The 25005-nt window shown below is 45.0% G+C and overlaps 1 protein-coding gene across 8 annotated transcripts in view; it reads right to left on the bottom strand.

Moving 5' to 3' along the window:
• The window catches only part of DAAM2 (dishevelled associated activator of morphogenesis 2), a 219525-nt gene that overhangs the window by 6782 nt on the left and 187738 nt on the right, over positions 1-25005 (bottom strand). For all 8 annotated transcript variants that reach the window (XM_083604470.1, XM_083604467.1, XM_083604465.1 and 5 more), the window contains 7 exons: positions 24848-24954; positions 23954-24042; positions 23184-23352; positions 22791-22898; positions 20530-20590; positions 14013-14144; positions 1877-2047 (listed from right to left, as the gene is read on the bottom strand). In XM_083604470.1, coding sequence (XP_083460596.1) covers positions 1877-2047; positions 14013-14144; positions 20530-20590; positions 22791-22898; positions 23184-23352; positions 23954-24042; positions 24848-24954 — 837 coding nt within the window. The remainder of the gene's footprint in view (positions 1-1876; positions 2048-14012; positions 14145-20529; positions 20591-22790; positions 22899-23183; positions 23353-23953; positions 24043-24847; positions 24955-25005) is intronic.

Here is a 25005-nt window from a genome sequence, read left to right as displayed (position 1 = left end):
GGTCATGTGACTCTTGCTGATGAAAACATAAACAGTGAAGCAGGACCTTTTGCCTCAAATCCAGGCCGTCCCTGTGTGATTAAATGTTTGGGAGGAAGAGACAGAGAGAAATGCATTCCTCCTCCCACCCACACAGGAAGTGGGTGTCAAAATGTGACCCTGACTATACTTGAACTCAGTAGATAACACCCAACTGATTTCACTGGAGTCAGGAATATATCCCAAGTTGTGACCCAGAAACCCCAGGGCTTCTTTTTTCCCTGGCCACACACAGTCCTTCTGTCCCCCACTGTTCCCCTCCTAAATTCCAGTACAGAGGACCTGCCAGTGCCTCTCATTCCTGAAAATCAGGGGTCTGCCCTCTCCTCCCATTCCAGTTGTGTGTTGGACAGTCTGCCTTTCAACACTTCTAAAACTGTTCCTTATTGTTGTTTCACACTTATGGGCTCATGACATTTTAAACCACGCACAGCTGCATACTAATTCACTGGGAAAGAGTTTCTTCAAAATAGACCTACATCCCCACATCACCCCACAGCTCATTTTAAGCTGGAGAAAACAAGGGTGTTTTCACAGGGGACTCGGAAAAGCAGTCCTCATTCTTAGCAAGGCTGGAGTGACCATCACTGCTAGGGTTAAAGTGCTGGCAACATGAAACAAGGCAGAAGAATGCTGAGGAACTGTTCTCAGGCTTGGGAAAGTCGTAAGGTTAGGAGAAGGAGGTCAGTTCACATGAACCCCCGGGGATCCAAACATTAGCGCTCTAGAGGCAGAATCAGCAAAGGGAATGAATTACACAGCTGAAGGAATCGGCTCTACCAAACCAAAAGGCAGCTTGCAATAGCTCTTGGAAGACAGCAAGTAAGAAATCAATTGCATGGCAGGTGTCTTCTTGCATAAGGTAACAGACAACAGTCTGCCCCAGCTGTATGCATGGAGATCCGTATTTGGACTTCCCATATTTTTACATTTTGTCCAGCAGAAATGGGAGGGGAGTGGTTGAGAGCTAGAACCACATGGCTGGTGTTGTGCCAGATTCTATTTCTGGTGTCAAGGGCTGAAGCACTGGACTCAGGAGAGGTCAAAGGGGATGTCATGCCATTAAATGCAAATAATGGAATGTAGTACCTTTCATCATCTATAATCATAATAATAATTTTGTTATTAATCTATTATTAAAATCTAATTCAATGGAAATCATGAATTGTTCTGTTTGCATCTTGTCACTCTCCATGCTTCCTATGGCAAACAGTGGAACCTTCCCTTGGTACTTATCTCTATTTCTCACTGGAAACAGCCAATACAGTGGTATTTTTAGTTACGAACTTAATTCGTTCCAGAGGTCCGTTCTTAACCTGAAACTGTTCTTAACTAGAGGCGTGCATTCGCTAATGGGGCCTCTTGCTGCTGCGCCACTGGTGGCACACAATTTCCGTTCTCATCCTGGGGCAAAGTTCTCAACTCGAGGTAACTCTTCCAGGTTAGCGGAGTTTGTAACCTGAAGCATTTGTAACCTGAGGTGTTTGTAACTCAAGGTACCACTGTATTTTCATTCTTGTCTGTACGGCACAGTGTGCGTTGTCTCTTATTAGCATATAGACATTGCGGTACTGAAAGGTGGGCGAGAGGGAGAGATTCTTACCATACAGAGCATGTGGGACAAGGAAGGTTTGTGGCAAAGAGCATGAATGAGAGGCCAACAGGCAGGCAGGGTATGAGCTCAGATGGGGCAATGATGCAGGACAGCTGGCTGCACTGTGTGTGGGAGTGCAGAGAGGGAAGACATGTCCCTCAGCACATGCTGTCCTTAGACTTCCCAAGATGCTTCCCAGAAGAAAGCTCTCTTTTTGCTCCAACACACTCGAGTCCTCCTCACCATGGCTTCCATGCGTGCCCTCCGCTCCTCCTCCTCTTTCTTCTTCCTCATATTCTCCAGATCTTGTTTGGCTTCTGTGAAGGACTGCAGGAAGGTGTCAAAGATGCCAAAAAACTCATCTGGCTGCATCCTCCCCTCATGCTCTCCAAAGTGCTTCAGCGCCTTGGCGTACTGTCAGGGAAAGGAAGAAAGATTTATTTAAAAAACAAAAAACCACAAACACACAGACACACTGCAATTAGAACGGGAAAGAAAAGGCACAAGTGTGTTATGAAGTGAAATGCGTCCCCTCTCCTTTTATTGCTAGTGAAAATTCCCATCAATGCCCAGCAGGCCAAGGGGTTGGGTTTGTCATTTTAATGGTCCCTTTGCCTCACCAGTCTGGAAAGCTGGGCTAGCAAAGTCTAGGGCAGGCCACACAATAAGCACGAAGCAGCTAAGGCTTCAGCTCTCCTTCATCATGAGGCCATCTTGAGACACAATAAAGTGGCTGCCGGCATTTGCCAGGCACCATGCTGCATAGCTTATTTGGTGTAATGAGCAAGCGAGCCAGAACTGGTGGCAACATTTCTCCTAGAACAGGGGTCTGCAACCTTTAAGACAAAAAGAGTCACTTGGACCTGTTTCCGAAGAAAAAAAACCTGGGAGCCGCAAAACCATTGCAACATTTAAAACAAATATACCGTATTTTTCGCCCCATAGGACGCAGCGGCCCATAGGACGCATCAAGTTTTTTTGGGGTGAAATAAAGAAAAAAAAATTTATCCCCCCCCCAGGCGCTTGTGGGGCCGGCAGCGGGGAGAAGCGCTCTTCTCCCCGCAGTCCGCCTTCAGACCAGGTCCGGGGACAGCGGGAAGACGCGCTGCGCCTCCCACCTGTCCCCGGAGCTTGCGGGGCAGGCAGCGGGGAGAAGCGCTCTTCTCCCTGCCGCCCGCCTTGAGATCAGGTCCGGGGACAGTGGGGAGACGCGCTGCGCCTCCCAGCTGTCCCCGGAGCTTGCGGGGCAAGCAGCGGGGAGAAGTGCTCTTCTCCCCACCGCCCACCTTCAGATCAGGTCCGGGGACAGCAGGAAGACGCGCTGCGTCTCCCTGCTGTCCCCGGAGCTTGCGGGGCTGGCAGCGGGAAGAAGCGCTCTTCTCCCCGCTGCCCGCCTTCAGATCAGGTCCGGGGACAGCAGGAAGACGCGCTCTTCTCCCCGCCGCCCGCCTTCAGATCAGGTCTGGGGACAGCAGGAAGACGCGCTGCATCTCCCAGCTGTCCCCAGAGCTTGCGGGGCTGGCGGCGGGGTCTCCCCGCCGTCAGCCTCCAAACCACTTCGGGAGACAGCGGGATGGCGGCGTTCTGTCTCCCTCTGTCCCCCGACCTTGTGGGGCTGGCGCTGGGGCTCTCCTGAAGCCTGGAGAGCGAGAGGGGTCGGTGCCCACCGACCCCTCTCGCTCTCCAGGCTTCAGTGAAAGCCTGCATTCGCCCCATAGGACGCACACACATTTCCCCTTCATTTTTGGAAGGGAAAAAGTGCGTCCTATAGGGCGAAAAATACGGTATCTCCGGAGCCGCGATCTGACAGCGGGCGGGAAGGTGACGTCGGGACGGTGCGTGACTAACACACGCACCGCCCCCATGCGACGTCACAGCCAGTACAGCACCCGCCACAGTGGGGAGTGTCGGGGCGCACAATGCGCCTCCTCCCCTCGCTAGTGTCCGCCCCGGAGCCGCGGCAAAGGTGTAAAAGAGCCACATGCGGCTCCGGAGCCGCGGGCTGCAGACCCCTGTCCTAGAACAAGCAAACGGGTGCCAGAAGGAGTTTGGGATAAGCTTTGACACGAATGTAAGAATTTGATACTGAGGCTGTCAGTTGTGAGGCTTGAGCAGTGGTTTGTGCACTCTCTCTCTCTCTCTCTCTCTCTCTCTCTCTCTCTCATACACAGACACACACACTCATACGACAACAACAAAGTAGGTCAGGTACGTCAACGCCTTAGGTATAAATTCAACTCTGAACCCCAGTGCAGAAATGCTGGTGGCAACGGTTAAACAGCATCCAGGTTCTGCCCAACTTCTTTCCCTCCTGATTACCTGCAAAGCCAGAATTAAGAGGCTCTTACAGGAACAACACAGCATTTTGATACAGAGATTTTGTTGGGCAATTACTTTAAGAGACCTCACACCCAATATAAAAGGTTGTTTCCTAGGAGAAATGAAACAGTGCTTAGACCATGTGGTTGATGAGTGGGGGGGGGGAAGAGGGTAGTAAATAAGAATGGACAGTGTGGAGACATTACTCTCATTCTTTTATAAGGAGAATGCAGAGGCTAAAAGAAGCATTTGGTAGCTGCCAACTGATAATGCATCTGTCACAAGGCAGCCATGATTTAGGTTTGGTGAAATCACAGCAATCACTGAATTTTTTTCTCACCAATGCTTTCCGCCTACATTTGTTTTTTGTTAGGTCTGCTAAATATTCCATTTTTTAATACACTCCATGGATCCTGGCATTCTGGTTCTCCTCCACACCCCCATGGATATGGACATCATGAGATACACGATAGTTTTGTCCTCACAACAGCTGAAGAAATGAACAAGCTTATTCATGACACATGACTTTCACCACCTCAATAAGCCTCTCTGTTGGACACAAAATGTACAACCTCCAGTGCATCCTCCTGACAACAGGCCCTTAGCCCTGCAACCCTGTGTGCATTACAAACTGAGCTTGCTTGTGTACTCCCCAGCTTGCCACAATTTCTTTCCAGAAACTGCCTGACTTTCAAGAAATGACACAGTAATCTCATCAGAGATCACAAATGGTGATCTCCCTGGGGTGTCAAAATCTTTACCACTGCAAACAGCTTTGCTTAGTTTCTTGTGTCTTGTCGTTCACTCATCCCCAAAACACTGACATTATGCTGCAGTGCTACTGAAGCTGGAACAATGCCTGTGGGCTTATGCTTCCTTTTATGTAAGTGAGCAATGCAGAGTTTCATATGGCAGAAGCCATGGTCAAGGATAACACAGGGGGCATTTCTCTTCCGTGAGATGCCATCACAACTGGGAATGATTGCTCCTGCAAATGGTTAAATGCTCAAAATGAAAAAGGGAACACAGCAAAGCACTCTCTGTGTACCCTGAGAAGAACTGTCTGCCACTCAGCTGCCTTTCCATCTCGAAACTGGCTGAGCCATTATTTTTGAAAGCAAATAAACCCAAACTCTGAACTTGCTTACTTTCTTCTTCCCTCCACAGATCCTTCTTCTATTAGGCCAAACTAGATATGGTGACAAATGCAAGGCTGTCATTCAGAAGAACAGCTGTATATTTGCCTTCCCCTACTCTACCAATATGCGGGTGGCGCTGTGGGTTAAACCACAGAGCCTAGGACTTGCCGATCAGAAGGTCGGCGGTTTGAATCCCCGCGACGGGATGAGCTCCCGTTGCTCGGCCCCTGCTCCTGTCAACCTAGCAGTTCGAAAGCACGTCAAAGTGCAAGTAGATAAATAGGTACCACTCCAGCGGGAAGGTAAACGGCATTTCTGTGCGCTACTCTGGTTCACCAGAAGCGGCTTAGTCATGCTGGCTACATGACCCGGAAGCCGTACACCGGCTCCCTTGGCCAATAAAGCGAGATGAGCACCGCAACCCCAGAGTCGGCCACAACTGGACCTAATGCTCAGGGGTCCCTTTACACTACCAATATCTGAGCCATTTCAATATGTTAGGGAATATTTATCCTCCCCTTTTAGGTACAGTGGTACCTCGGGTTAAGTACTTAATTCATTCCGGAGGTCCGTTCTTAACCTGAAACTGTTCTTAACTTGAAGCACCACTTTAGCTAATGGGGCCTCCTGCCGCCGCCGCACCACTGGAGCATGATTTCTATTCTCATCCTGAAGCAAAGTTCTTAACCCGAGGTAATATTTCTGGGTTAGCGGAGTCTGTAACCTGAAGCGTATGTAACCTGAAGTGTATGTAACCCGAAGTACCACTGTACTGACTCCCATATTTATTTTCATTTGCTAAATTTATATGCAGCGTCTCACAAACAAAAGAATTTCAAAGCAGTTCCCAATAAAACAATACCACAAGTAAAATCTATCTAAGTAATAACCAAACTATCTGCCACCCAATGTAGATGTTCTGACTGACCAACAACTTTGTGTGTTCAAGCGCCTCTCTGCTAGGGGCATATTCTTCTCACTGCGATCAGACTGCAGTCTGTTTCACAGCCAGATCGCTGGTCTACAGCACCATTCTGAGACTAGGGCTTTGATTGCTCAGTCTTGTTCTGCTTTCCTGCACACGTCAGTCAATTCTATTAATATACAATCCACTAATGCCTATAAGATTTTAAGTGACAGGCTAAAAATAGACTACTTTACCCATACTGAATGGCCAAAGTAGGTTGAGGAAAGGTATTTGGTGGTTAGGATTTCTAATATTGTCTTAGGGAAGCCTGAGGTTCATGACTATTATAAATCTGGGCATTCAAACATCATTTAATAAAATCTCAACCTAGGCATCATTTACTTCCACAGTAACTTGCATATTCAGCAGTTTGATTTTGGGAAGAGGACTAAGAAATGAGTGGTTGCTCTAGATAACACAGAAATTAGACCTGGACATCTTAAAAGCATTTTGAAATTTGATGGAAACATGGAAGGTGCCTAAAGAAGCCAGGGTGGCTATCTAAAGAACTTTTAACAGAGTTAGGATTAAAAAAGGATGTGTACAAAAAATGGAAAAGGGGGGAAACCACCAAAGAGGAATTCAAACAAATAGCCAGCACGTGTAGACACAAAGTCAGAAAAGCTAAAGCACAGAATGAACTCAGGCTTGCTAGAGAGGTTAAAAGCAACAAAAAAGGCTTTTATGGGTATGTTCGTAGCAAAAGGAAGAACAAAGAAACAGTGGGGTCACTCAGAGGAGAAGATGGTGAAATGCAAACAGGGGACACAGAAAGGGCTGAACTCCTCAATGCCTTCTTTGCCTCAGTCTTCTCCGATAAAGAAAACAATGCCTGACCTGAAGAATTTGGAGCAAATGATTCAGCAGAGGAAACACAGCCCAGAATAACTAAGGAGATAGTACAAGAATACTTGGCTAGTTTAGATGTATTCAAGTCTCCAGGGCCAGATGAACTGCATCCAAGAGTATTAAAAGAACTGGCAGATGTGATCTCAGAACCACTGGCAGTCATCTTTGAGAATTCCTGGAGAACAGGCAAAGTCCCGGCAGACTGGAGGAGGGCAAATGTTGTCCCTATTTTCAAAAAGGGGGAAAGAGAGGACCCAAATAATTACCGCCCAGTCAGTCTCACATCAATACCAGGGAAGATTCTGGAGCAGATCATTAAGCAAACAGTCTGTGAGCACCTAGAAAGGAATGCTGTGATCACCAATAGTCAGCATGGATTTCTGAAAAATAAGTCATGTCAGACTAACCTGATATTGTTTTTTGACAGAATTACAAGCCTGGTAGATGAAGGGAACGCAGTGGATGTAGCCTACCTTGATCTCAGCAAGGCATTTGACAAGGTGCCCCATGATATTCTTGTAAAGAAGCTGGTAAAATGCGGTCTTGACTATGCTACCACTCAATGGATTTGTAACTGGCTGACTGACCGAACCCAAAGGGTGCTCATCAATGGTTCCTCTTCATCCTGGAGAAGAGTGACTAGTGGGGTGCCACAGGGTTCTGTCTTGGGCCCAGTCTTATTCAGCATCTTTATCAACGACTTGGATGATGGACTCAAGGGCATCCTGATCAAATTTGCAGATGACACCAAACTGGGAGGGGTGGCTAACACCCCAGAGGACAGGATCACACTTCAAAACGACCTTGACAGATTAGAGAACTGGGCCAAAACAAACAAGATGAATTTCAACAGGGAGAAATGTAAAGTGTTGCACTTGGGCAAAAAAAATGAGAGGCACAAATACAAGATGGGTGACACCTGGCTTGAGAGCAGTACATGTGAAAAGGATCTAGGAGTCTTGGTTGACCACAAACTTGACATGAGCCAACAGTGTGATGCGGCAGCTAAAAAAGCCAATGCAATTCTGGGCTGCATCAATAGGAGTATAGCATCTAGATCAAGGGAAGTAATAGTGCCACTGTATTCTGCTCTGGTCAGACCTCACCTGGAGTACTGTGTCCAGTTCTGGGCACCACAGTTCAAGAAGGACACTGACAAACTGGAACGTGTCCAGAGGAGGGCAACCGAAATGGTCAAAGGCCTGGAAATGATGCCTTATGAGGAACGGCTAAGGGAGCTGGGCATGTTTAGCCCGGAGAAGAGAAGGTTAAGGGGTGATATGATAGCCATGTTCAAATATATAAAAGGATGTCACATAGAGGAGGGAGAAAGGTTGTTTTCTGCTGCTCCAGAGAAGCGGACACGGAGCAATGGATCCAAACTACAAGAAAGAAGATTCCACCTAAACATTAGGGAGAACTTCCTGACAGTAAGAGCTGTTTGACAGTGGAATTTGCTGCCAAGGAGTGTGGTGGAGTCTCCTTCTTTGGAAGTCTTTAAGCAGAGGCTTGACAACCATATGTCAGGAGTGCTCTGATGGTGTTTCCTGCTTGGCAGGGGGTTGGACTCAATGGCCCTTGTGGTCTCTTCCAACTCTATGATTCTATGATTCTATGACCTGTGTCTGACTCTAAGGCTGTACAGTATAGGCAACCCTGGTTGATAAAGACTTACTGGTTTGTATTGGTACTGCCTTGGCTCAGAAGACCTGCTGAATTCTGGTCCCCCTTCCTTGTTCATTGGATCCTGTTGATCCCAGCTGCCTGTGAAATGCTTCCCAGACGTGTTTCATCACTTGGCAACAAATTCCCACTGTACTTGCGGCTTTTTGTCCCCATCCTGTAAATGCTCCTTGCTGATACTATGCATACCTGCCTGCCAAGTTCCTTGACTCCAGAACCCACCATGAATCAGGAGAAAGCCTGATTCTGCCATTACACCCTCAGTCTATGAGCATAGAAACATGGAACTGCTTTTTTGCTTTGTAATACAAAAAGTAAATGTAGTTTTGCTGTTGCTTCCTGTTTATGGTGCACCAGGAAAGCAGTAGATCCCAACACCCACTGGAGAGAGACAGAGGGAGATAATCAGATAATGATGCGGGAATCGCATTATCTGCATTCCTCTTCGGTTGGAAGAGGGGACCAGGGGTCCTTCACCTGCAGGTTGTGGGAAGATCATTGGGAACACGGATGAGGCATTTCTACATCATGATGGGTGAGATGTTGTGCCCCTTCCCATTTAGACCTCGGTGCTCATTAAGCTAGATCCATATACAGAAAGGTGTTTAATCTCAATGACTGTCACTGTTCTTCGGCTTAATGGCCAAAGCTTTTAAAAGCAAGACCTATTTCAGTGTTGATAAAAATCACATTCATGAGTGTTTTCTTGCTAAAAGGAACAGTATCGTGGAATTTCTGAGTCTTCTGGCCTCCGTCCGTACTGGCCAGTTGCAAGAAGTTTCCATGGTGGAGACAGCACTCCTGATTCAACAAACACAGAGAGACCATTGAGAATGGAGCAATTTCAGGTCCTGGGAAGCACATCTGGGTACACACACACACACACACACACACACACACACACACACACACACACAATTTTTATTTTTATTCTTATTTTAAAAGCAGGGGGTGGGGAAAGAAAGTAAGAAAGTAAAGTGAGCATGAGAAATATCTCCAGTTTTGTTAAGGACAGAATATTCCCTTCCTGGCTCCAAAGACAGCTCAGGGCTTGATGAGGAGTGAAAGCTGTGAGCTCCTCCAGTAGAAGCTGAAAAGGAACTTGGTTCAAGAATAGTAGCTGCGCACATGATTGTACGGAGTGACAGATTGATGGGGCATGTTATAGCAATTAGAATTAAGCATCTCTCGTTGAGAACATTATGTTGGCAAATGTGCATGCAGCCACTTCCAGACATGATTGGCTTTGCTGTGGGGAGACACTTCAATTAGCTTAGCAGAACCAGGAACCTGATTCTCCTTCCCCAGTATGATTAAATCCGGTTTGGGATGAAAATAAACCCTGGATTCTTAATCCTCGGAACACCAGAAACAAATTGCACCAAGTGATGGAAAGGATACACGACTGGAAGATACTGACTTTGCTAGCACAAATAGACAAAAAGCTCTTATTTGCTGAGCTGGATTAAGCATTTTGCGGGGTAACCTGCAGCTCAGGTTCTCAGGTATTGTAAAGCATATGCCATGGGGCATGATATGGGCATTCCCCGCTGTGTTGAGGGACTATTGTTTTGCAGGATCTGTTTCTCTTCACTAGGCTATGTTATGATTCTCCAAAGCTCACAACTCAGAGGTAGTCTTTGGAAGTCAAGCACGCATTATACTGCATAACTACTTAGTTTATTTTAATTGGTTTAATTTCTGGCGCACACATGGGATTAGTGCATTTCCTACTGCAAACGTAGCATGCAGTAAGAAAAGTCTGACTTCTCCTCTCCCAGCTCCGATCTAAGCAGAAATCACCAGTACAGACTTTCCCCCTTGTTGTCCTAGACTTGGCTCATGAAGTGTGACCTAACCTTGCTCTTTGGCCCTCCCTGTGAATATGCCACAAGCCAGTGATACTGGTGTTCCTAGAAACAGGACACCTAAAACCCAAAGCTGGGTGGTTTCTGTTCTGATTGGGGCTAGGAAAAGAAAGAGGCAATCCTCCCCTCACTATGCCCCACATTTAACATTATTCATTATTATTCATTTAATTTGCATGCCACCCTTCATCTGCAGATCTCAGAATTCCGCACAACATGTCTCAGAAATTAGGGACATTCTGTGGGTTAAACCACAGAGCCTAGGGCTTCCCGATCAGAAGGTTGGCGGTTCGAATCCCCGTGACGGGGTGAGCTCCCATTGCTTGGTCCCTGCTCCTGCCAACCTAGCAGTTCGAAAGCACGTCAAAGTGCAAGTAGATAAATAGGTACCGCTCCAGTGGGAAGGTAAACGGAGTTTCTGTGCGCTGCTCTGGTTTGCCAGAAGTGGCTTAGTCATGCTGGCCACATGACCCAGAAGCTGTACGCCGGCTCCCTCGGCCAATAAAGCGAGAGGAGCGCCGCAACCCCAGAGTCTGTCACGATTGGACCTAATGGTCAGGGGTCCCTTTACCTTTACTGGTGTAAAAATAGAGTGCCCCTAGTTTCTGAAGATTGTTGGATGGTATATTATTATGGTAGGAAAGGCACCCCCATATACCTGTGCTCCTGTAACAGAATTAATAAAAACAAAAGAAATGTCTACACACTATAGGCCATGGGTTGACCCCAAGGCTCTTAGAATCTGAACATACAAAGACAGAAAGCTGTGATATACCAAGTCAAACAATTAGTCCGTCTAGCTCAGTACTGTCTACACTTGCAGTGTCTCTCAATGGTTTCCGGCAGCAGTCTCTCTCTGTCCTGCCTGGAATTGAACCTGGGATCTTCTGCATGCAAAACAGATGCTCCACCACTGAGCTCCTGCCCTGGCTAAGGAGATTTCTGTATGAGGGATAAGATGCCCTTTCCCCAGTAAGGAACCCTAGAAAGTGAGCTCAGTTAACATCCCCACTTAACACCAGGCCTTTTCAGGGAAATGTAAATTTTGGCTAACTTTCCTTCATTCTTCCCTTTTGCTTGCTCATTATATATTTTATTCCCTCAGGCCACTGGATCCAGACAGAAATAGAAGCAAGAAAACAACCCAGGAACAAAGGTCCTGTTAATGAAGAGAAACCAAACAAAAAGTGAAGGGTCTGGGAAGCAAAGTGCTATATGCGAACAGTATCCAAACCAATCCTATATTAACCTGGGGCTCAAAGACAGACAGCTGACAGCTTGAAATAACAGGCTTGTTGTTTTAAGATAAAGGACATTAATTTTGAGGAAAGCCAGATAAAACACTCTGTGTATTTCATTTTTATAACATTTCCATTTCCCATTTTTTAAAATTAAAACCTCCCCCCTTTTGCATTTGTTTTTTACGCTGCAAGGCAACTCATCTTAGCCATGAAAAACAGACACACTCATAGAGGAGAGAGACAGTTATAACTTTAAAAGGTCAGAGCTGGGCTGTGGCACATTTTGAAACAACATAACGTAGAGAGTGAGGCCCTGTCATGTGTCATGATACAAGATAGCAGGGCTGGATTAAACAGCTGGCTAAACACGCTGCACTTGGAAGGTCAGGCTGGGGCCCAGGCAGCAGCGCCATTACCTGAGAGCACCACTGGGTGGCGCTGCCCTGCAGATCAGAACAGCTTGGCTTTCCCCTCATGGCAGAATCTGTCAATTTCAGTCTCTCTCTCTCTCTCTGTTTCTCATTTTTTCAGTCTTAAATTTCCTTCTCCACATTTCTGCACCAGTTTGTGATTTTAAGTCTTCATGAAAATCCAACATTTTAATACACTTTTTTTTGCAAGCAATTTCCCCTAATATGTGTATTTTTGCATGTTATTTTCACTAAGATTTTTATGCATACTTTGCCTAAACATATCCATTTTTGTACACATTACTTGGCTGGCTAACTCCGCCACAAAATTTGGAGCAGTTTGAATTTCAAAAGATAACTGCTGTTTGGTCCACATATTGTTTCAGGAAGTTCAAGTCTGGTAAATTCACATTACAATGCGAACTGAACCGAATCCTGCCCTCCCCATCTCTACAATGGCACTAGCAGCCATGGATGAGAGCACAAGGCTAAAGGGCTCATATAAAGCATCTGGGTTAGAGCAGGGATGAGCAGAAGGTAGCCTGGGATCTGCTGGTGGGTCTCTGGGTGATCTGAAGTAGATCAGCTCAGTTGTTTAAGAAAGGCAACAACAAAACGACCCCCCTCAGGAGGGGGCTTTTGTATGGAAGAAGTGTGTAAGCTCAATGCATATCTGTTATTTAAAACAGACTCCTGGGCTCAGAATTCTTTTATTCTTTTGCACCAAACTCCAGTAGGCAGGTATCAGAGTTCTAGTACAAAACACAGTCAGTCCTACAAGGCTGAGTTAGAGAACAGTGGCTCCCCAAAATATGAATTTCTACATGATGTAGCCTATGAAAGAAGGGGCATTTCACATGTTGCAGAGACAATAACTGCCCAAAGCATCCAGGGGTGTGATGTGATGTGATCAACTTAAAATAGAAAGCGCCAACTTCAGCTGTAATGTGAAGTGGCTGAAAATCAGGAAACCTCGCCACTCAGGCAAGGTTCCACCACAACACCAAAAGGGCCTGTGTTTTCTCAAGCTCCTTACATAAAAGAGAAAAAATGGGCCAAGGTGTAACAGACTTACTTGGTGCTATTAGCTGCCTTTATCACACTAGCAAAGCAGGACACGTTTGCCATTGTTACACCTTGTTTACATTGTGACTTGTTCTCCTTTAAACATTCTTGTGCCTTTATAACGTTTTCTTATGTTTCTTCCCCACCCTAGGTACTGAAGGCTTAGTGCCAACTTCTAGTCAGGAGCAAATAAATTGAAGGTCTACTCTCCTGCTGCTTTACAATTTGCCTCTTGGGACACGATGTACATGCTTTTCTCTGAACACAAATGTTATCAGGTGGAAAAAGAAGCGTCTGTTTTGCTCCAGGTGATACGTTGGGGAGCTAATACAAGCCCCGGTTTCCAATATATGCACCCTTGCTAGCTATCACAGTTTTAGTTCTTCAGTGCTTTCCTGTCTTTCCAGAAGTAACCTATGAATGGTACATTTGGGTCTACTGAACTCATCTTGGCAATGAGGGTCACTGCTAGATATTTGGAAGGGACCTTAGTTCTGGAGATGAAAAATTAGTCTATCCAATTGTAACTGGAGGATGTATTTAGATTTGGAAGTTGCAGGTAAGTTGCATTATCACAGCATTTCTGTTTAATAACCTTTGCCTAATCAAACGTGCCTTTCAAACAATAATTACAGACCTTTATTAAAGAGCCACCCATTGTCACATGGAAAAGAAGCAGCCTTCATTTCTGCAGACAAGGTTCCTTTCTCAATGAAGAACAGATATATGTGCTCTGTGCAACAGCCCATTAAAAATGAAAACAAAGTTACATGCCTCGTATGTGTTTTGGGTTGGAGGAACGTATCAAAAAACAAACATTTAAAAAGCATTTTCCTACCTTATCCTTTGCATCATTCAGAAGGTCCTCCAGCTCTGAGAAGCTAAAACTGGCTACAGTGATAAAGTCGCCCATGACAGGGACAAATCTATCGCCAGCTTCCCGCATACGTCTCTTCTGGTAGTCCAGCTCCTAAGAAAAGAGGAAGATCAGAGCAACTGACTGGCAAAATTATTAAAACCAGTGCAGCCAAACTGCTAAGACCAAGCAACCATGTGTCTGCTGGGCAACTTTGGAAGCAGCAAGGCTTGAGACATACAAAACAAGGCACTTCTTAAACATTCCTGGTGGGAGAGCACATAGCAGTTCAAATCAAATTTCTACCATTCCTATGTTCACAGGCTGAGACCCTGTGGTGGCTTACCTGTCCTCCTGGCTCTGGACCTTAATCTTCTGGAATTGTTTGTTTTGTTTTTGAAATAAAGTTTCTAGTCTTTATTTACAGAGATATACAGGCAAACATGCAAGAAATATTCTGCCCGAGTGCTCAGCACCTAGCATATTCAGGGTCCATTAGGGTTGTGGGTGTCAGCCCCATGTTGGGCAAAATTTTCCTGGACTGCAGGCAGTTGTATTAGATGATCCTCGTGGTCCCTTCCAACTCTGTGATTCATTGCCATAGGAGAGTCTGGGAAGGCCTGGCTGTCTCATAGCTGTTCCCTGATTGTGTGTGCGCGCTCCCATAATCCCTAGCCATTGGCCATAATGCCTGGGGCTGATGGGAGTTGGAGTCCAACAACAACTGGAGGGTACCATCTTGGCTACCAGTGGTACACAGTGAAATCAGAGTGGTGGTGATGAAAGGGGGGGGCAAGAAATGGAAGGCCTGGGAATAGACTGAAACAAAGAGGAACATAAAGTAGACTGAAACAAAGAGGAACATAAAGTAGACAGGAAACAAAAACACTGCAGACAAAGTAAAGCTTAACATAAGACAATATGAGACAGCATAAATTTAACCATTATCAAGGAAGATATCCATTAAACAAGATCTTTTTTAAAACAGCAACCACAACAGCACATTCCTGAATCACTTGGCAAGAGCTAAGGGTAACACACACAGGGTATTTCCCAGAACATCAAAACAACGAAGGACATTCAGAGTCTAAAGTACCCAACTTTCACTTTTATTTCACATTGCAACAAAAGTGAAAGACCCTACAACAATGTGACTTGGAAGACATGTTTCTTTCTTAACAAGCTTGTCAGTGCTTTGAATGACCTCAGGAGGTCAGTCAAGGACAGTATCAAGTGCTCCTACTCTTCCTTTCAAAGCAACTCCATTCACCACAAGGCTTGATAATGGGCAAGGCATAAGCTCTAACCTCTGGGTGTTCTGTTGCCATTGTGCAACCATTATAGCACGCTGGATTTCCTCCAAACCAAATGAAACTAATCGTTAATCAGATAGCGGTTTATCTCCCACTTTCTTTTTCATTTTTTCTTTTTTTGAGATTGCAGTTCTGAGCATGTGTAGTTTGGTGCTGCCTTGAACTTCCATATTCAGGTTATCTACCAAATGGACTTATTTGCCTGGAACAGCAGCAAACACCTTGAGAACTGGATCTCACAACTGAGTGAGCACAGACTGACTTTTGAACACTTAAGCTTCTTGAGATTGTGAAACAGGGTGACCTGGGCTCAAACGCCCTTTCGTCATGCAGCTCATTGGCAAGCCTTGGGCCCATCACACACTCTTAGTCTAATCGGCCTGGCAAGGTTGTTGTGAAGATAAGAAGATCAAAGAGAAGTTTCTTGGATTCCCATTAGGACAACTGCATACTTAAATACACAAGTTGTGATAAAATACATGTTCAAGGATGTGTTTTAACATGTATTCAAATTTTCATGTTTTTAAAAAACATCACATATTAAGACAGAAATGGGATGGAATGGGTTTGTGAGTTAACATCTGCAAAACTGACTAGGGCCAGAAATGACGTGATCTGTCCATCCCTAGAGGATGGAGAGAGGTAACCTCCATTTATGTCACCTTCAGCTCCTTGGAATCTGGTGGAATGCAGACGGAAGAAACGAAAGACAACTATACATGAAATATTATGGCGTTGTTCACATTTAGAGCTGTGAGCCCTGAAAACCTTTAATTGTGCTTTGTCAGGGTTAGCTAGCTACCCATGCCACCCTCTCTCTTTCTCCAGTCTCTTCCTATCAGCATTTAGACTGCAAGATCCTCAGAGAAGGGAATCTTTTCCTTCTGAAAGAAAGATGCTGGCTACAATAATGGCTTACTAATACCCCCAGTTTTATCTTGTGCTGGGATTGTTTGGGGCATTAGATATTCTCTTTAAGATGGAACAGGGTTTGGTGTTGTTGTGTGTGTGTGTTTTTGGGGGGGAGAGACTCTGGCTCTCCAGGGGTTGCTGAACAACAGCTCTCACCAGGAGTTGGAAAATTCAGAAGTGAAAGTTAGGACACTGTGCTCAAAAATCTACACTATCAGAGTTAGTGCAGGTTTAAAAACAAAAAAACAAGTACTTGCCGTAAAAGCTACAAACACAGTTGGCAACAAGGCAGATGGATGCCCTGGCAGGGCTCACAGAGAATGGAGAGTGTTTATGAATTTGCATTTTGATATACTTTGCATTGCCTGCTTCACTCTGTGAAGTTTTTCAGAACTGGACTCAAGTCTCCTTTTTTTAAAATGGTGCTGCCAGCCCTGGGAAGTGAAGGATTACAAAGTACCTCTGTTGAGCAGCTGACTGTGAACCTATTTTTAGCCCTGTGTTTGTAATAAGGGGCTTTGAAGAGCCCTCTCAACTGTCAGAGCCAGGACTGTGGCGAGAACACGCTGGAACGCAGTCAAGAGTTGCACCTTCCCTCCCCCCCTCCATCAAGTCCACTCCCAACAAGGACCTTCCATTGTTGCTATAGTGCTGCATTTTTACATGCCAAAAGTGGGTGGGGGGAGCAGTGAAATGAATGAGCAAGAGGGGAAGGTGCTGGCTGCCAAGGCTAAACAGAGGTGGGAGGGAGGGGGATGGGTGTATGAATGGGAAAAAGATGTTGCCCAAGAAAGGGAAGGAGAAGGTACTGCAAGGACACTGGGCAAACAACTCACAAGCTTGAAACCAAACCGAATCTATGGTTTATCACTCAACAGCTGCAACTATCCTGTAATTTCTTGGATGCCTGAAACAGCCAACACAGAGGAGCTCTGGGCACACAGAGCTTTCTTAGCATGCAAGGGGAAATGTGCCTTCTGGAGAGGGGTGGGGCGAGCTTGTCAAGGAACAAAGTCAGAACTTGAGAGCGACCTCCTCAATATTTATCATGCAAACTGGCTCTGCCACAACCGCTGTGAATCCGCATGAAACTTGAGAATTGAAAATGCACACTGAAGAGTATTTCATTCCGTGGAAGCGAGCGCTGAGCAGCATTTCCAATGGCCTGGCTTGCACACCACACTCAGCCAACTGTTGGCTTAATGCATTGAAGCGATGGAACCAACAAGATTTTCTTGCCAGAAGCAGGACCTGAGCCAATGGGTTCAAACTACAAGAAAAAGGATGAATACAGTGGAACAAACTGTATCAAGAAGGTGGTGGATTCCTTCATTAGAGGACTTTAAGCAGAGGCTGCATGGCCACTTCTCAGGGATGCTGAAATAGTAGGTTTCCTGAATCCACAGGAGGTTGGGCCAGGTGACTGACAGGATGCCTTCTAACTTTATCATTCTAGTCCTTGCATCACATGCTCTGCTCCAGAAGTTACTACAAGAGCATGTTATGTTAGGACTGTAACTAAAAAGGCCAGCTCCAATAGCATTTTATTAAAAAACCTATGAACGTTGTGTTTTGAGTCAACTGACAGCGATCTTGAACCTGCAAACTGAGAGAAGTCAAACTGAGAGAAGTCATTTACGGTGTAAATGGGGGGGGGGTATTCAGGGGATACTTGGTTCCACCACTCTACTCCCCATGGTCGGGAGTGAGAATGAGAGGGCACCTTAACTCCCTGGCTATCTAGCATATTGAGATACTATTGATGTCACCAGCTATTCATGCAGGAGCAATAATGTTCTCCGGTCCAGGGAGAATGAATGTAAAATTCTGTGTTCGGTCCATACCCTGTGCTGCACTCACACAACTAACACCACTAAGGGTCACTTCACACACTGCAGGATTAGAGGGCATATATCACAGAGCCATGCTGAGTACGTTACTACAACTATATCTGTAACATCTGAAGTAGATCCATACATTAAACTCTTTAATGTATGGATCTATCACACTCACACATTAAATATCACACTCTTTCCTCTTCAAAGTACCCGACATAGATGAATCTTCAGTTGGGGAGATTATTCAAAGCACCCCCAGTGTTTGCAAATAATGCACTGTGAAAGCACGTCAAAGTGCAAGTAGATAAATAGGTACCGCTCTGGCGGGAAGGTAAACGGCGTTTCCGTGCGCTGCTCTGGTTCCCCAGAAGCAGCTTAGTCATGCTGGTCACATGACCCCAAAGCTGTACGCCGGCTCCCTCGGCCAATAAAGCGAGATGAGCGTCACAACCCCAGAGTCGGCCACGACTGGACTTAATGGTCAGGGGTCCCTTTACCTTTTTAATAAGATAAAATGAACTGGATGATAAACTTTACAATGTAATAATTTAGGCTTGCAATGATGTCTGATTCTTGCTGCTTGACGTATTTTTGCTGCAACAGCGATGATGATAAAGAGTCATCCCAAATCACAGGTGGGAGGCAGAAGTAGCATGACTTTATGAAGGCCACACAGAAAAGCCAGTGGACAGCCAAGAGGAGAAAGTAGGTGTTCTTGGCTCTAGGTCCTACATTCAGTTCACCAGATCACAATCCCCTAGAGAAGGCCCAGTATGACTGAGTCTTTCTGTTTTGCAAAAGCCCGTTGGCTCCATTCCTTGTTTGTCCAGTGTGATTCTATTCACAGGGCTTGTGGTAACAGAGCTCTACAGTGATTACCCCCAAGTATATAACATCGAGTAGAAAATGAAAGGACTGAGCCGCTCCCTAGAAAGTAGGCAGGCAATTCTCTCTGTGGTTGTTTTGAACAACCAACTACAAGGTGCCTTCCCTGCTCCATTATGGATGCATGATCCACTGAACTAGAAATGTGCTAGGGAAGTGAGGGCAGGAACCACAGCTCACAGGTAAAGCAAGTGTTTTGCATCAGAATAGGATGCAAATGATCTCTGCCCAAGACCCTGGATATGACAAGAGTAGCAGACAATACTGAGTTTGATGGACAGAACAAGCTGGTGTAAGGCAGCTACATGCCAGGCTGTACCCTGTAGAGCAGGGGGTGGGCAAAAGGGAAAAGAAACAGACAGCCATGTTTGGTGTGAGAGACAATGCTCCACCTGTCCTCTGCTACTTGAAGGATCTTGGGCCCCATTGGTGACTGCTCTCAGACTCTGGAACTCCCTCCCTGGAGAGACTAGACTAGCTCCCTCCTTGTCCTTCTGCTGGCAGGTGAAGACCTTCCTCTTCCAATAGGTTTTTGAGAACTGACAGCTTTAATGAAAGGGCTGGTGTCATGCTATTTTTACTGTAATTGTTTTCATGTTTTAAGCAGATTTTATATATGTACTGTATATAGCTTTATATTAATGCTTAATTTTTCTTTAAAAAAAATATTGCTTTTTCTACATTTTTACCTTGAGTACCATTAGGGAAAAGGCAAAGTAAAAATAAAATAAAATAAAATAGTCAACTCTCAGCAGATTGGTCTACAGGGATTCTCAGCAAGGGACATCTCATTCACAGAGCTACAAGTGCCACAGAAAGTTACTACAGGTTTCTAACTGTAAGATGGTCATGGCAAAAGATCTAGCAATGGACTTCCCTTTAGCATTTTAGTGTGGATGTCTGTTAATATACACATTTTTGCAAAGCCATTTCCCCTAATAAAGAACATTTTTTAATATTATTTTCACAAGCATGCATTTAAATGCATGTTTATTATATTCTAAGAAGTGTGAATTTTGAAGGATGGCTGAGCTTCAGTTCACGTGTTGAAAAAGTGAATCAGGTAGGTTTGCCAAGTACAAATTGAATCAGTGTTTTCCCCCATCCTTGGTTATACTGCAGCACCATACAGCTGTGTGGCCACCAGTTCCATACCTGCTTACTTCCCTGCCTTTCTCCCTCCTTGGCAGATGTTTTGGTTGCTGCTAAATGCTTTAATACATAGGCTACACCCCACCCGTTCAGACCTGTCCACAGAGGCCACGCCAAACACCTGCTCAGAGACCAAACCTCTCTGAAAGAAGCAAAAGCAAGTGTTCCAACATTTTTAGGGCATGTTATTTGTCAAACTCCCATTCCCCCAGCTCTCAGTAGCAGATCAAACAAGTTTCTTAAGGGGTACATCTGGTAATATCATCAGCCCAGCCCTACGGGAGACGGTTTTAGGGAAACAGGCGGTGCTTGACAAAAGAAGAAAAGCTCGTTCTTCTCTCACCAAAAACACAGTGCCCGAGTTCCCGAGTGGGTATTTGGAAACCACGAAATACTTACAGCTTCAACAGCTTTCAATCCAGTCTTTATGTTGTTCACTTCCTTCTCCAGCTCCACCAGGCTGCAAGGAGACACAGAGAGACATACAGCAGTTGAAAACAAAAAGGGCAGTGTTACATGGGAATACAGGAACTGGTGAGGCAGTAAAGATCGCTGGTCCATCCAGTCTGGTATCCTGCCTCCGGCCCCAGCCCTACACCAGATGCTTTAGAGGTGGCAAGAAGAGGTCCATTCTGTGTTGCATGAGCTTTTAATAAGAGGGTTCAGACCCTGGGCTGCTTGCACTCACACGCAAGATCCCACACTATTCAGAAGAGAATAAGCCTTTCAGCCTCTGGATAAATGAAATGCCCAATTTTGACATGACATGGCCAGCTTTAAATCAAGCAGAGAGCTTCTGCTTCTCTTCTTTCAACAGAGGCCTTTGGGGGGACTAATGGACTGGTTATTTGTTTGCTATTGACTAGTTTTTCATTCTGCTTGTGTCAGGTGTCAGAGGATCCAACCCCCCACAGTAGGTTGCCAGGAATGGATAAAACAAGGAAGGTTCTTACCAATGCTATTTATTCAATATTCACAGAGATAGGCTTAGAAATGCAGCCACTTTTAGTAATGGTGTTGCTCCAAGTGAAACCCCACCCCCTCCGTCTCTCCCACTTGCTCATGAGTCATCGCTACGGGTGCTGGAAAGGGCCTTTCGCCTTTGAGGTCTCTGCTCTCCTACTTTCAATGCCCACCGGGTTCTGAAAGGGGGGGTCTGGAATGCTTTCTAAAGACACTGAGTCATTCAGCTGTCTCTCCCCTGATGCTGCTGCTGCTGCTGCTGCTGCTGCTGCTGCTGCTGCTGCTGCTGCTGCTTCTTCTTCTTCTCCTCTTCTTCTTCTTCTTCTTCTTCTTCTTCCTCCTCCTCCTCCTCCTCTCCCATTTCCTAGCTTTTCTGCTCATCTGCCTCTGAGCTGTAACCTTCCTCAAACCCCTGTTGTAATTCTGAACTGTCTCCTTCTTCTCTGGAAGGGTCAGGCTGGGGAAGCAGTCTCCACCATTTCTCCTCTGCCCAGTCCCTGACATCTTGACTTATGTTCTTTACCGCCTCTTTTAGTATGTATCTTTTAACAAATTTAATCATTTTCTGTTCTTAAGTCACCTTGGGCACCTAGTGCAGAAAGGCAGGACAGGAATTCCATTGATTAACTATTACCTGCTTAACCCACAGGCAGGAACCCAGCACTAGAATAATCATCTAAAGATGATCAGCTTCTTCCACCCCACTGACATTATTATGCCCTCCTCCCAAAAACTGATAGCAGAATACAATGCACATCCACTCTGAAGTATACCAGCATGGTGTGGTGAGTAAGAGTGTTAGACTAGGATCTGGGAGACCACAAAGCTCCTAGGGTGACCTTGGGCCAGTCATTGCCTGACATTCAGAAGACATCTTAAGTTTTTAATGTGTGATATTTTAGTGTATTTTTGGTTTCTGTGGAAGCCGCCCAGAGTGGCTGGGGAAACCCAGCCAGATGGGCGGGGTACAAATAATAAATTATTATTATTATTATTATTATTATTATTATTATTATTATTATTGCCTCTTAACCTAAACTACCTCACAGGGTTGTTGTAAGGAGAAAATGGGTAGAGAGGGAGAAGCATGTTCATCACCTTGAAGTCTTTGGAGGAAAGGTGAGATAAAATGTAATAAAAAAGTGAAAATGAAATGAAACTGAGTTTAATGGGACTTATTCCCAGGCAAGAATTGTACATTGTGACATGAGTAAAATAACCCCTTTTGATTAGTTGAATAAAAAGTGACCATAAAGATCCATGGAAAACTGCTAATGTTGAGGGATAACTGTTGCTTTTCATGCAATAGTATACTGAGCTATAAAAAGTGGCAGAAACGTAGAATTGTAGAATTGGATGGGGCCCCAAGGGTCATGCAGCCTAAATTCCTGAAATGCAGCAATCTCAACACATGGTCTCCCATCCAATTTGAAACCAATCTGGACCCCGCTTAGCTTTGCAAATGTGCTAGCAGATTTATTGCTGCAGCATCATGTGAATCTACAACATCTAGCCACTAATGCTGTACAGGTCATATTCCATTTTTCACTGCAGGTTAACAGCCTATTTTACAACACATTATTATATGTCGCCTCTAGTCAGGTTGCCGATTTATATATAATGAGCAAATGGCAACACAATGATCTAGTACCCATCCTTTGTTGAATTTTTAATGCCAGCCCCAGCCCCAAACTTACTTGACTTTTGCTGCTTCTGGAAGATGCTGTAGTTCAGACTGCATGTCTAGAATATCTAGGTAGTTCTTTTCAAAGATCATAATCAGGTAGTGTAACAGCGTAATGTTCCTAAGAAAAACAGATATGAATGAGGCAAAAAAACAGGATATTGGGAATAACTGACATGCCATGCAATATGTCTGGCATGAAGTCAGGCTCACCAGTTTTGGGTTAGATAAGCACCAGCATTTATGTTTCTTTAATAAAAGCCATGTAAACAAAAAGCAAACATATCTCTTTATAACAACAACAAAAAATATTTCACTTGGACCCACCCATCCAACAGAGAATGTTTAATGAAGAACATAAAAATATTTATAAGGAATAAACAAGCAAGTAAGCAAATAAACCTACTTATCTATGCTAGATTTGGTGTCTGCTATTTTATTGAGGCTGGAGACCTTAAAGCCATAGGCGTTTCCTCTTTGGCCCTTGTTCATGTAGTTGCCAAAGGCTAAAACGACTTCCAGGAGCTGCTTCAGCCGCTTACTACGTGTGAGCTCCTTGGAAGCCAGGAGAAGAGCTGAAAGAGAGAGATAAGAAATTCCCTTAAGTTAACAGAGTGGTGCCATTTCAATCAGCAAATGTGAAGCAGTCATCCTTCTTCCAAATCCCAAGTCCCAAGGCAAACAACCCCTGCCCCAGTCATCTTCCCTCGAGAATCAAAAATGTATAAGAATGTCACTAAAGAGCTTTTTCATTACAGTGAAGAGCATATACAGCAACTTCTGGTTTCCATTCAAAGTGAAAACCAGAAGCTGCAGCAAGCGGAATTTTTTTGGTATTTACTGTCAAGTGAGGCAGAGGTACCCACACATAGTGGGTCTCACATAGAATGGTGGTCTAGCTAATGAAAGAGACAGAGAGGAGCCAGGCAATATAAACTACACTGTCAGAATTGTGACTGGACCTACCACACGGTGGTTGCCTTGCACTGACCGCAACACTACCCAGTGGAAGACAGCCAATGCTATTCCTATTCAGAGTAGACCAACTGAAGTTAATGAATGCCACTAACTTAGGTTCATTCATTTCAATGGGTTTACTCTGAGTACGACTCAGTTCCCTACAGCCCAGCATCTTTTTGCAAGTCCTGCAATGGTCTTTGAAAACTTTCGCTTTACCTTCTACTTTGGGTTTCGCTTCTGCAAGCCTCTCTGGGAACTTCTTCTTAAAGAATAATGCTTGAAGCCGCTGCTGGTAGTGGTCGATCCTAAAGTAGGGAAAGGTGTGGGTTATATTTCACGGGAGCCCCAGAAAACAAAGCCACTATGAGCGCAGTTCGTATTTATACAAAACCTAAAATGACTAGGGTATGGATGAGGAACCTGTGGCCCAACAGATGTTATTGGATGCCAACTCCCATCAGCCCCAGGCAGCATGGCCAAGGGTCAGAAATGATGGTGGAGGGCCACAAGTTCCCCACCCCTGAACTAGAGAATGCTTTAAAGCCTCAGTGAGTGGAATAAATAAGGTGGCTGGCAGAGTATAAGAAACATCATCCGCCATTTGGCTTTGAGCACTAAGATACTGTATAGTACAGCAGAGTGCTAAGGGCCATCATTAACAGTCATCATTTCACTTGAAGTGGTGAAAAGGAAGGAAGGAAGGAAGGAAGGAAGGAAGGAAGGAAGGAAGGAAGGAGAGAGAGAGAGAGAGAGAGAGAGAGAGAGAGAGAGAGAGAGAAACAATCCAGATGCATAGAAATATATTTATTCAGTCTAACAAGTTTCCAATATTTCCTTCCATCAAGGGCACTCATAGGCAAAACCAACATGAGTCTTTGGCATCAGACTCTGTTGCGAATTGCAACATTTTATGCAGTGCTGGGCCAGCAATATCTTGATAAAGGGATTTCTATTAGTGGCTTGTGATCAGTTTTAGCTGACAAGTACAACAGCTTGAAAAAGCAAACAGGAGATTCTGAATAACATCCCTGCTCTTATTCCCTCCTCCCGCCATGCCTACAGATACACCACACAGAGAGACAGAGACATTTATATGTAGTATATATACACCTGCTCATTTCATAAAGAAAACGGTCTGCCCGAGCCATGCGGTCAATTTCATGCTTGTGTTCCTCCAGCAGATCAATATCACTCTTCTCTGGGACAAACTTCAGTAACTGGAACCACAGGTGGGGAGAAAAAGGAGAAAAAAAGACAGCATGAGGGAA

Source organism: Podarcis filfolensis, assembly GCF_964270895.1.
Source record: "Podarcis filfolensis genome assembly, chromosome: 3".
Lineage (NCBI taxonomy): Eukaryota > Metazoa > Chordata > Lepidosauria > Squamata > Lacertidae > Podarcis > Podarcis filfolensis.
Note: the sequence above shows the minus strand (reverse complement) of the source record. Positions and strands in the feature narration are given on the sequence as shown.